The sequence below is a fragment of the Seriola dumerili genome, unplaced genomic scaffold, assembly GCF_002260705.1.
Source record: "Seriola dumerili isolate Sdu_G_001 unplaced genomic scaffold, Sdu_1.0 BDQW01000025.1, whole genome shotgun sequence".
Classification (NCBI taxonomy): domain Eukaryota; kingdom Metazoa; phylum Chordata; class Actinopteri; order Carangiformes; family Carangidae; genus Seriola; species Seriola dumerili.
The window spans coordinates 6,550,384-6,564,093 of NW_019174280.1; the positions used below are offsets into that span (position 1 = coordinate 6,550,384).

The following is a 13,710-nucleotide window of genomic DNA, read 5'->3' on the forward strand; positions in this document are numbered from 1 at the left end:
TATCATTCCAACATGTTTCCAAAAAAAGTTTTAGCAGAGTAAAACTTAGAATACTGCATTCCCTCTATGGACAAGCAAGACAACACATAAAAAAAATAACCTTTCAGCAAAGGACTCATGGATAAAAACTCCATTAAAGAATACCGATATTAAAAAATGGCATTGAAGTGACCCTGCTAGTAATTTTCCTTTCTAAACATCTCTTTCAGTGTGAAGACGGTGAACACTAGACACACTAGACAGACAGAATTCATGAAGAGCAGAGGAGAAAAGAAACGCACGCAAAGAGCGCTTGAGAACACGCAGTGCATATCCTTGCGTATGCACTTCAGGCAGACAGGAGTTGAGGAGGGTATTCAAAGTCAAACTGGATGTGTGTTTGCTATTCCTCTACACCACACATAGCTCTTAGTTTTGAATACTTTTACTGAGAGGGAATGCAGATAAGGACAAGAGCACAGCAGAGATAACAAGATAAACAATCCCCGTCGGAGTCTAGACAGACACGGGGGAGGGGGAATCTCGACAGAAACCCTTCCGATAACCACAGAGGAGACAAACGAAAGTAAGTGAAGTCAAATTAAATAAAAAGTCCAAAATAAATGGCAGACAAATGCAGGTAAACAGTGTTTAAGAGCAATTGTCTTGTGCAAGAAAATGTGAAGAGAAGAAGACACTTGAAGTTTGCCGGCTGAAAGTGCATTTACTGTGTAATGTACAGTGATGGTAGTCGACCAGGCATACCCCATCCCCCATAATGCGAGCATACATGTATTTCTATACATCGCATCAGTGTGAATCTCATGTCTGTATGCACACAGCGGTACTCGTTTCTTGGTGTGAGCGACGGAGGATTTCTCTGTGTTTGATTGTTGCAGCAGGAGGCCGCTCGCTCTCTGAAAAACACTCATCTGGGTAAAGTAGCATGATGGGTTTTTGAGTAAATAAAAAAAAAAAGAGAAAGAGAGAGAGAGAGAGAGACAGAGGCCTGATACATCAGCAGCACGCTGACAGTGTTTGGATGTGCAGTGACAGCCTCTTTCTTGTGTCTCAACTGGCATTTCCATAGAAGAACACGGTGCTCTCGTTGTCTGCCTCTGCTTTTAGACGATCTGCATGACTGCCACATATTCATTTGAACGTCACTTATCTGACCCCATCTGTTCACTCTCTTTAATTATACTGTGAACTCAAATTCTTTGCAACTTTATCAGGTATGTCCCTCCACCGAGCTTGGTGGTTAGCAGGGAACATGCTATAATTGCATTTATATGATCGATATATGTATAACACATGTACTGTGTGTCTCCATTCACACTGCAGCAGTGCTGTAGTATGAACCATAATAATCATACACAATTTTTTTCCCTCTGTTTGCTTAATCACTTGTGTTGCCTGCGAGTAGTCTCTCTCTCTCTCTCTTTTTCTCCTCTTATACATTTTTCTTTTCAGAGAACAAGCCACCTCTGCGGCACCAGGGGGACATTATTGCCATGGTGACACCCACGATGCATTGCACACAGCAGACTTTCAGGCGAGCAGGCCTCCGAGAGGCGGAGTTTAACCCTCTACCTTGCAGGTCGGCTTTGGTGAAACCAACTTTGTTAGCGCAGAAAGAAAATAACAAACAGAACAGAGCAGAGCGGAAACAAGAGTAAAGGTTAGTGAGGGACCAGCATTGTTAGAGTTCTTAAAACTTGCACAAGTTTCACTTTGGCAGAGTGCAACGTGGGCTTTTGACCTGTTAGTGGGTTCAGCTGCTGTGTAAGCTCCTATATAGTGGTGTCTTTTTCATAATAAGTGTGTTTGGCATTAAATATCACAGGTCCATCCTCATAAAGGCTGCTGTGTGAGTTTGAACTTATCTCAATCTTCTGCTGCCCTCTAGAGGAAATATGTTGAGGCCTACACCATACACAAGGGATATCATTTTACTTTTTTTTTTTTTTTTTTTTTTAAAACACAATTACGTTTTAAATGGGAAATAGAAATAATCTATAAAGCACAAAATTGCTCCAAATAGTCTTGGCACGTGAGCATAGCAGAGTAGCTAATATGGATGGAAACAACCTCAAGTCGAATCTGACTATAACAACAAACACATCAGCAGCTTATTTTTTATTCTGTTTTAGCAACACACTATTTTGCCTGAGGATGGTAATTTCAGGGGCTGGAGAGGCTGGAGGGGTGAAGGGGAAGTCATGATGGTGGTTAAACATAACTGTCATTAAGGGGGTTAATTAAAAATATCTTGCTGTGTAAAATTATCTGCAATTTAGAAAGATTTAATAAGACCTGAACAGATTTGTTTTTACTTGCAATGCTTTTGTTATTTGGGTTTTAATGCTTCCAGTTATCCTAAAATAAAGTGATGCAACATAAAAAGCCATTATTAAAGAAACTGAATGACAATTTTTACCCTGTAATGTGACAAATACCTGGCAAAGAAAAAAGAAAATAAGTAGGATTAACAATGCCAGCGAATGGCTTTAAGGGCTACTGAAGAGCCGTCTAATTAGACTAATAAATCTCACACGGCAGGTCATGATTCTTAGACGCTACGGGCCATCTGTACCTTCACAGCCGCGCTCAATCTGCCCGCTGCGGAAAAGGGCATCATTGATGAGGTCTGGCAGGCGGCCATTGAGATCAACTGAGGCCAAGCAGCCCTGGAAGCCTTCCCGAGAAACCACCAGCTTAGGGAGGTTCTGGTACATGTTGGGTCCCAGACCTCCGATGAACAGGTCACCTGAAGGGAGAGAGCGGGGGGGGATAGAATAGGATAGAATGAAATTATAGATACATTTAGTAACTCAGAGCAGATACACATACTGTGATCTTGTATCCCATTACATGATAAACAACATAACACCATAGCAGTGAGCTCATGACAACAAGCCACTGGTGGTGGTGAAATTATGCTTGGTTTACTTGTATGAGTATTCCAAGTTGGATTCGGCAAACTCCAAACAAATCGCTCATTTCAACCCTGAAGAATATCACCTGTTCACGGTGTGATTTGATCAACAGCACTATCTATGGCACTAAATCACCACACACTGTAAGCCTTCCCGTTGCAATCAATTTGTGGGTGCGTTTCATTCCTAAAAATGTCACTTAAGACTAAAAAGAAGAAGTTCACGCTGCAGACCTGCTGTTAGAAATCAGCAGACAAAAATATAACAACGTTAGCAGTGTTAGAAGAGGCACTAGGGGACTCGAAACAATTGTATTTGCATTTTGATTGCATTGTTCCAGATCTCTGACCTCATGTAAAACTCGAATGTGGATGTTTAATTAAAATGTTTGAGAACCTCTGACATAAAGTGTATCAGCAGAGAGGAAAAATTAAAAGCTGATTCACTCCAACGCTATTTTTTTTTTAAACATAATTTCTCATCTTTGGAGAGGATGTGAAGTCATTTCAAGTCAAAACGCTAAAATTCGGTGTTAAAGTCGAGCTGTAAAGTCTTTTTGATTTTGTCAAGTCAAGTCTGGAGATTTCCGATTTTTTTCAGACTATACTTCTGGGGATGAGGGGATGCTTTTGGGGTTGCATGATATTCTTTGGACTTCATTATGAATATGAATATGATAACTTGAATTTCTCCGAAAGCGAGGACGGGGTACCTTTAAGGTCGAGGTTCTTGGCTCCATTGACATTCTGGGTAACTGACTTTGAGTCCACCTTGAGGGTGTGTGTGTTGGAAACATCCCGTGTGATAACCACATTGTGCCACTGGTTATCATTCAGTGGGTTGTCACTGTTCCCCTTCAACAGACTTGGCCCATTCCCCAGGTCGAATACATAGTGGATAAACCTGGGGAAGAGAAGAGGCAGGAGATGAACAGATCAGGGTTTTATTAGTGTGTGTTTTTGTGTGTGTGTCTGTGTGTGCTGTATGTCTATTTTTATCTTCCCAGATTGATTGATTATAGTAGAAAAACTCTCAAAATCAATAATGACAGTTAAACTGATAACAATCTTCACTGCAACACAATGATTTCTATGTTTTTACAAGCTCACAAAAGAGATCGTTGGTCGGCAATGTTAAATTAATCATGTCTCAAGGAACCAACAACCTGCACTGATATATTAACTGTAATAACAGTCACTGTCCCCCTCACCCTTTGACCAGTTCGACAGCGATAAAGTCATTCCCGTCTCCGCTGTTGAAGATGATGAAGCCATCGGGCGAGGTGGTTTTGAACTGAAAGAAGAGGTGCATTGTGGTATAGGCCTGCAGGGTGGCCAAGCCGAGGTAACTGCCCTTGGTCTTGAAGGTGACGGGGTCGGCGATGATGAAGCGCATCCCGAAACGGGCGTTGAGCTCGCAGAAGTCGATGTCTCCGTTCTTGCACATGTCGATGTACTGCATGCCGTTGAACTTCAGGCTCTGTGGAGAGAATGATTGAGAGATGGTGTTAGAAATGAACTGTGAAGCTTCTTTAATTTCACTGGACCCAGATTTCCATGGTAACATAATATGCAAAGTTATAATTTTGTGTTTTAGTCGCACCCAATCAAAAGGAAACAATGACCTGATCTTTGACTTTTGTGATAAATAATGACAACAAAGAAACCCTCCTCTTCAGGACACGAGTTTATCAGTGAGCAATATTTGCTACAATTATGCATCTGTTGCATCACGATCATACTGCACTTCATACCTGAAGATGCCCGATGAAGGATGAGGGAGCAGAAGAGACAAAGCGCCTCTCTGTCAAGATGCCCGTCTCCACGTTGTTGAACTCCAGACGGGTGTGGTCGCCCGCCATCTGGCCTGCGATGCAAGAGGGAAGAGAAAGGAGAAGAGGCCAAGGGATGAGGGGGGTTGAAGAGGAGGAAGGATAAGACAACCTGAACTTGACAAAACATTAGTTTCACTATGTGTCATACTCATGCAATAACCCCACCCCAAAGCTTATACTAAGCAAAACTGACATACAAAGAGAGATTTGATTTTCAAATGGTGAAATCACAGAACAGTAAATTGTTATTTCTATTCCATTAATTATGACGAGGCAGTCAGTGCTGTCAATTTCCAATATTGTAGATTATTTATGTTAGAATTAATCAGTATTACACATTCATTCGTTGCACACTTATTTTAAATAAGAAGCTTAACATGAAGAAATTGTCTCGCACAAGTATCCTCTGATTTTTATGTGACGGTTTTACAATCTCACGGTCAAAATTCTGTTTTACGTTCTTTTCCTCTGAAACATGAATCACATGAATCATCATTGGTATCTCGCTTATGAAATCTAGTTTGGCTGAACCCTAAAAAGGCATCGTATGACAATAAATAAAGATATCAGAACCATCTTCATTGCTGAAAAAAGAAAGATTTAAAAAAAAAAAAGAAATAAACATGTATGCCATGGATATTGTAAAACAACAGGTTAACGGTTCTCAAGTGAAATACCTTCAGCCATGTCGTCATCCACAGTGAGTTTGAAGTTTTTACCGCGGCGGAGCACTCGTACCGAGTGCCACTCATTGTCGTTGAGCTTTTGTCCAGCATAAAGAACCTCAGGGCCCTTGCCTGAAGAGGAGGGTTAGTTAGTGAAGGGATGGGGGAAGCACAAGCACAAACCAACTCTTTGTTTTCAGGCAATAGACTGGAAGAATTTAAGAAGAAACTCTTAAACAATATTTGATGTAAAAAAATAAAAAAATAAAAAAAAAATGTCTCAGATCAAAATAAGATTTTATTGTGATATTTCTCATATGGAGATAATATGATCACTTGCCAAACAAAAATTTGGTTTGGATCAGACAACAGAGGAAAACAATACAAATCACAACTGAGGGAAAAATAAAAGAAAACATTTGCTGTTACTCATACAAGGACTCAAAATCTGTGACTACACCCTGTGGCTGTCTCTCTCTCTCTCTATCTCGCTAATATCCCATTGGCTGATAGATTTGAATGATCCCTCCGAGTTATACCCTGACCTCATTCAGACTTAATTAATTCCACTTTAATTACAGCAGATAGATTTCCTAAAACACAGTTTTACTGCAGCTTTTAATACAGTAGGGAGAGCCTGTAGACCTTTTGTGAAGTAATTCAAGTAACCAACCACTAGAGGGCAATCCAGCCACACTGTGTTCACGTTTAAGGCCAGAGCAGCTAATTCAATTCAGAGTCCTGAAGCTGCTGAATAATTATTGAACCCAGGTTTTAAATCCAGAGAAGCAGTGTTGGTTAGTCACTTAGTGATTTCTTGTCCTGATTTAGGATTTTAATTTGGTGATTAAACTTATGTTGTCCATTACTGGACCAGCTCAGTAGATGTATGTGAAGAAAGCAGTATGAAGTCTCAGTGTTTGCTTTCCCCTGTGCTAGAAAACAACATTTCAAATCTTTTTTGCCGCACAGTGACTTCTATCCAGGCCACTGTGTAATGGAGGGATCAACAATATGTCTAAATTATTATTAAGTGCAAAATTGACTTAGCTTGATTGATTAACATTTACTGAAGAATTAGTTTTCAATGTTAAATATTATGCAAACCTTTAGAATTTTAACTTTGCAGCATGTCTGTGTGTGTCTGTGTATATGCATGTGCATTGATCATTACTTAATGACAGTGATCAGCATAAGCAATATGAACGGGCATCTACAATTTGCCACCTCGGTAAAGAAATTCAGATAGGACGACCTGAAACCCGTCTTCATTTTCCACTCTCTACAAGACTGTGAATAATAAGAGTCCTCTTCATGAGTAAGAGCATGTCTGCTAACACCTTCTGTTTATCATATTAGGGGCCTATATACTGCAGTACTAGGTAAAATAAGGAAGGCAAGACAACAAAGCAAGTGAAACACACAGCAATATATTACAGTATAATTGGGAAAACAATATAGCCCATAGAGAAAGTGCAAATGTTCAGCGAGTAGCTATAGGCACACAGGGGAAGATTAAGAACTAGTTGCCTGAATTAATTTGAAAAATGGGCCATTTTAAAATATATAGAGTACATTAAGTCTGATTTGCATAACTTTGATCTCTGGCTATGACTTTTCCCCCTCTTATCTGAGAAATCCTCTTATCAGTCCACTGCATTCACACATTCCTGCCCTTATATCTAGCACACAGGCTATAATCAAACATTGATTGAAGGAAGAAGGCTGCAGAAGAAGAATGTTGACTTACTGGTGTTACAGTTTATCCTGACACAGTCTAGATGGGGAGGGGAGAATAAGTGACAGATGAAATCGCATCCTTCAAGGTTATGGCTGCAGACATCCAAGAGTAAGAAAAGCCACCTTCCGGGGACGGTCACATGACGCCGGCAGCCATTTTAGCCTAGTCGGCTACTGATGGTCAATGTTACTATACTGATAGTGGAATCCCAGTTTAATCCCAATCCAATTCTTTTTAAATAGCATTGTGCCAATACTGTTCAATGTTACTGATTAAACTAAACTGTTTTCTTTGGTTTCATTTGATCAAACTTACATGCCATTAGAGGTCTGATTGTCATTTTCCAAAAAGTCATAATGGAGTTTCGGCTACACGTTGAATTGTTCAATTTCAAAATGTTCGCTTGCAATTCAATGGCCACATCGATTTTGCAACCCAGCAAAATTGAGCTAAAATACTGTACTAGCAGCCCACTGCATAATGTGAAATTAAGCCGGTTTAGATCACATGTCAATAAAACTGGGGCTCTTTATTAAAATCTCCATCCAAGGGAGAGCACTGAACCTGTGTTCAGCAGGTGCAGGTTGAAATCCATGTGACCAGGCTGGTCATGTGCCGTCAACCGCAACAGAAAAGTGGGAGCAAACAGCCTCGAGCCACGCAGCACCAACACCGTACAGAGGCCTAAAGACCCCCTCTCTCAGAGGATCCTATGGACGTTATGGAAAATAGGTATCTATGAATTAAACAGATTAGGTTAGAATTTGAAATGTAATTAGATTTTAAAGGTAAACAGTTTAGAAAAAGACCACATTACACATTAAAAACATGAAATATGAACTGCATATGGTCCATGTTTTTAGCAGCTGTGGTAACCAAGTATAATGGATTCTATCATGAATGAATTACATTCAGGTGTCTTGTATGTATACATAGGCTTTATTTCAAGATTTTCTATTCGAGGCTCACTGGTATAAAGGCCTGCACTCTACTTAAATGTACCACTCATGCCACCATCTGCAGGCACGCTGGGTGCTGTGGCATCGGGCTGTTTGCCAGATGGGCCGCAGGCTCGGGGCCTTTGAAGGGGTGAGTGCCATCTTTGAACAAGGCATGGGAGATGCCAGCTAGACCAAGGGTTACTAATGGAAAGAGAGAAACATGAACCTGCTACCATGAGGAAAACAATAGAAAAAAAAAAAAAAAGACCACAGGAACGAGAATGCATACAATCAGTGCAGCACTAAAATGTACAGATGCTTACCTGCAGTACTGAATAGATGGCAGAATAGAATCTAAAATGTTGCTATCTGAATTAATGCATGTCTGAGGACAGCGCCATCTATTAAAGTAATTTAAAAAGCAAAATGTGGTTCCCTTGTAAAAAAAACTATTTGTCTACAATAATGAGCATGACTAAAATGATCTATGATCTGTTCAAAAGATGTGCTGCAGAGCATGGATAACTTTGTTAAGTGTTAGATTGATGGATAGAAAAATCTACAACGACAACTCAGCATCAAGGCAGAAAAAGTTACAATTCAGGCAAAAACAGTACATGCAACTACAAAGACAAACTAGAAAAACTGGTTTTAGTACGTGTTAGGTCTGATAGCAAGTCTGGACCATAAAGAAAATATACAAAAGAATGAAAACACAAAAACAGTAAGGCCTCCTCTTGAACTCGCGGGGAGGGGAACCAACAGGGCGGTTTATACGATACCTAGGTTGACAGTCAGTTTGACCCTCCCGCTGTCCAGCTCAAGGCGCAACGTGTCCGCCGACTCGCGGGACGTGGCGGCCATGAGCAGGCCGAACGCCCTCTGGGACATGAAGCGGAGGGAGACGTCCTCGGCCTCGGTGTGCATCACGTTCGGAATCACAACCTTCATGTACATGCTGCCATCGTACGACAGGATCGAAGACTCTGTGAGAGGAAGAGACAAAGGTGTTTAAAAATTGATGGTGGTTTAAGCCCAAATACCTTTGATGTATGTGGTAACAGCAAGGAGAGGTTGTGTCCATTTCTCTGTGTGTGTGTGTGTGTGTGTGTGTGTGTGTGTGTGTGTAAGTGTAAGTGTAAAAACAACAGATACCATCATAACAGCATAAAATACAGCAATATATTTCATACACTTCACCTCCTTCTGACAGCTTTGTTTATGCTACCAAAGCTTCCGATAAGATAAAAGAGAATGCGTGCTATGAAAGCAAACACGCACACACACACACACACATACACATGCTTGGTGAAGAAAAGTGAACCTAATTTAAAGTTGGAACCTGCTTGCATGTGTGTCCCTTTTTATCAATGGGAAACACACACAGACACACACGAACGCACACCACAAACACACACACATACACTCACACACACACACACAGACACACACACACACATGTCCCACATGCCCAGTTGCAGCTGTATTCATCATCCATCGAGTGACAGGTGAGTGTCTGGGAGCTCAGGCTGCTGAAGGCTGCACACACGCTGCTCATTGTGCAGAAAATTAAATCATCATGCTACTTCCTCCTCTCCCTGGCAACTCCCCTCTATAGCTGTTGGTTGGTGTCTTTGACTTTAATTGTGAAATCTCGAAATGTAAAGTCAGTGTGGAACATGCAAGTACTAAGACCATACAAAAAATTGTCTTTACACCGTCCTGTCTCGTAGTTAAACTGAGATAATAAGAATAAATAGATCATGAAGGTTTGAAAGCTGCTGGGCTGGACCGGATTTGTGTTCCCTTCTTATGAGTTGGAGAGGGAGGGGAGAGAGCCAGAGCGAGTGTGGCAAAGAAAGAGGAGGTCTGTCAGCAGACTGGAAGCTTCTTGGGGAGAGAGAGACAGATTAAAAAGGGTATCCAACCATGAAATACCTGTTTTGACACCTCAGCTTTTTAAAGAAAAAATAGCCCTGTGGCCTCTGAAATGCACCACCATTTGGCTGCATCCAGGGAACTGCTGAGGCTGTAGGTGAACATCACACGAGAGAGGGGTTGTACCTGTAAGCAATGCAATGTCACATGTCACATGCTGCATGCTATTTCTTTTTTTTTTTTACACGGGGTCTACTGAATAAAGTGCCACTTTCAGGTTGATGTGTAGAGAAAAATGTTTACTCATGCAAACGGTAATGCATTATAAGTACTATTGGATTTTGCTTCACTTAAATGTCAAAATTCATGCGATATGTTGCAAAATTCATGTATAAGCAGAGGGAAATCACTAAACCATTCATCTCAGCAAGAAGTGCTCTGCTATAAAAATCCAACATTTGTCTGTGTTGCTTTTAGGGCTGTTGTAAAATCCATTCTATGAACAAGCTGTCGACTGTGTGGGTAAAGTAGCCTGGAGGATAATGAAACCTTGGCTCACCATTGTTCTACTCAATTTTAAATTGCACAGGCTCCCTCCCTCTCCGTGTCTCCTTTGCTCTCTCTCTCTCTCTCTCACACACACACACACAGACACACACATAAAAAAAAAAAAAAAAAGACTCAAATATCCACACATACATGCATCCCAGCCGGTTCACAGACTGATCTCCTAACTGACAGAGGCATATATTGATTTGTGAGCCAGGTCAGGTCCCAGGCTCACACTAGAAGAAAAAAAAAAAAAAAAAACCTGGTGAGAGTCAATCTGCAGCTCAGAAAACTCAAAGAGACAAGGAAGGACGTGAAAAGCACCATATAAAACAAACTGTGATGTCCACTCTGGAGTTTTAGAACACTTGGCACAAACCCCTAGGTAAACTATTTCTGAGAATTGTGGCTACGAGAATTTGACACTGGAGCTCTATTGAAACATTCTTGGAAGTGGATGTGTCATTTCTTAAAGAATAAAATAGTTTACTAGCTTTGAAATACATTACTTTATAGAAGTCGCAAGGTCTAAAACAGACCTTTGTTGGAATTCACTGACATTTCTAATATCTTTATTGACACACAGGTTAGAATGATAAACCACTGGGATCTGACAGGTGAGAGAAATACACTATAGTGTAACAATACATGGAAATAAGATAAATATACAGCCACATTTAATGGCTAATGGCTGTAAATGCTATCTTTTGAATTCTAACATGCTCACAATGACCAAGCTATCACGCTGACGTTTACCGGATATAATGTTTACCAAGTTCAAAACTTGCTAATTAGCGCTAAGTACAGCTGAAGCTGATGTAATGTCATTAAATTTTCAAGTATTTAATCAAGAACCATGGAATATTGAAAATGCCTAAATAAAAACACATCAAATAAAAAGGGAGTGATTTGCCATTTTAAATTGTTTTTAACTATTTATGGTTGCAAAATACCCCCAAGAATCAGTTAAAAAAATCTTCCTACCACATAAACAATGTGCTGTAGTGTTCCACAGTCAACGCTGTGCTGTGGCTTTTTAAGTAAGCCACAACATAATAGCAGTCAATTTTAGAAGTCTGCTGGTGCACAGCATCCTTTTTGGGGCAAAGTAGTCCCCATCATGTCTGACTGTCATCGATTATTCTCAGCAGGGATCAGCTGTGTTGTATTCAAATAGCTTTTTATTGTCTTAGAAAGGAGTGGGGATGTTTTTGGTTGACTGCAGTTCGGTGTATTTTATTCCCACTGCATGACTCGAAGCTTTGAGTGGTAGAAAAACCAAAAGAAGGAAAAGGCTGAATTTATTTTGAAGACATACACCCACTTTATTTAGGACCCCTGAAGGTAGGTTGAAGATGTTTGAGGTGAGTTTAATCTCTATAAATTTCCACTCCTAACTGACAAGGAGTGATTGACAGGACAGAATCAGTTCTCTGCCTCATACAATACTTACTTAATAAACAATAATAAAATACTAATAACAAACAATAAGACAACAAAAAAAAGACAAGCAGACACAAGGCAATAAGTAAAAGATGTTGAGATGTCATCTCCCTAGTTTTTGGCCACCAAAATGTTAATTTATTGGTAGTGATTACTGAATCAAAAAAAAAAAAAAATCTGCAGAAAGATACTGACTCAAGGATCTCAGTCAGTGTAAAGAAGACACAAACACACCAGCTGTAGCTGTGTTGGTCATTGACTCTTAACTCCACTCAGCAGTGTCCTCCTTTTCTAGGTTCATACTGGTGGGCCTGCCGACAGCCCTGCAGTGCTGAGCACACCTTCCTGTTCTCACAACATCAAATTCTAAGTGACACACTGCCATGATTTGCAATAAACAACTTGTCTTGGACATATTGAACCTACTCTACCAGATGTTGGTTTTTTTTTAAAAGTGTGAAACGCTTTAAAGGAAGGTTCAGCTCATTACAACTTGGATCTTTTTTGGTAGTTTTTGGCCATTTCTATCATGATAGTAGATAGTGGGGCAAGGAGCATAGGCAGTCAGATGATCAGAGAGGCTGTCAACAAGCAAAATTACGTAAATTACCTTATTTGGAGGTAAACCGAAGGTGAGTGCACATAGAATGTTGATAATAAACGCCTGTTGGACAGAAAAACTTCCAGCTATGGCAACTGTAGCTGAACCACACAGGTTAGCTTGGCTTAACAAAGGCAGAAAACAGGAGGTTCGAAATCCAGAGTGTAACAAAATGACCATTTGTGGTTTTACAAGGTAATGTGCAAGTCATAAACTGCGCAGGTTGCCTGGCAACATAAAAGTAATAAGACATAAGGAAGTCAGTGTTCCTGGCCAAGGAATAGTCCCAAACATAACCCTAAACCACACATTGTCATTTTTACACTTTGATTTTTGTGTTTTGATACCTTGGGACAGACAGCAAGCAAACTATCTGTTTCCAGTCTTTATGCTATGCTTAGCTAACTAGCTACCTGCTAAGCTTCATATTTAACAGAGTGATTTTCTCATTAAACTAAGAGGCACAGAGGCTTATTTCCCAAAATGTCAAACTATTTCTTTGAACCCTCTTAGATAGTCTGACCGCTCCTATCCTTTGCCCCAGTAGACTTCGCTTTGCACTCTTGCTGATTTCAGTAATTAACTTGGTAAGTATAATGTAATTATACCAATAGGAATGATGGCAAAAAACATGAAACCTAAATTTCCCTTTAAGCTAGTCAGGTATCACAGTATCTCAGACCAAGTTATAGTATCATGCAAAGCATCCTATAGCAATGTCAGAGCTGTAAGAAGTGGAAGCAGCTGAGCTGCTGAACCAAACAACACTTTACATTTGCAGAGAATTAAACATCAATCTCTGCAAAAAGTGAAGCCGGCTGCTGTGATTATAGTCATTCATACCCAATGCAAAGCTAATAACGGGTCTCAGCAAGATACAGCAGGTGATTGCACTCCATGTAACCACAGTGTGTGTTTAGTGTGTGTTCGTTTAGAGTTGTTTCATTGGACAACACAACTTCTATGAAACCTTACACACATACAAAACGCAGTGGCACAGTTGTAGCTTCAGTATGTGCTGCTCTGTAACTTGGTATTTCTTAAGAGAGATATCAGCAGCAATGAGGATGTCATTTCAGATGGTAATTAAGCTGCTACTTGTCAGTCTGTGCGTGTGAGAGCATGTGTGGATGCGTGTGT

The 13,710-nt window shown here is 40.3% G+C and overlaps 1 protein-coding gene across 1 annotated transcript in view; it reads right to left on the bottom strand.

Moving 5' to 3' along the window:
• The window catches only part of LOC111236123 (neurexin-3b), a 281,111-nt gene that overhangs the window by 163,794 nt on the left and 103,607 nt on the right, over nt 1–13,710 (bottom strand). The window contains exons 9-16 of the mRNA XM_022764739.1: nt 8,882–9,085; nt 7,168–7,194; nt 5,430–5,549; nt 4,672–4,784; nt 4,129–4,397; nt 3,631–3,821; nt 2,576–2,749; nt 1,573–1,599 (exon numbers count right to left, since the gene is read on the bottom strand). Coding sequence (XP_022620460.1) covers nt 1,573–1,599; nt 2,576–2,749; nt 3,631–3,821; nt 4,129–4,397; nt 4,672–4,784; nt 5,430–5,549; nt 7,168–7,194; nt 8,882–9,085 — 1,125 coding nt within the window. The remainder of the gene's footprint in view (nt 1–1,572; nt 1,600–2,575; nt 2,750–3,630; nt 3,822–4,128; nt 4,398–4,671; nt 4,785–5,429; nt 5,550–7,167; nt 7,195–8,881; nt 9,086–13,710) is intronic.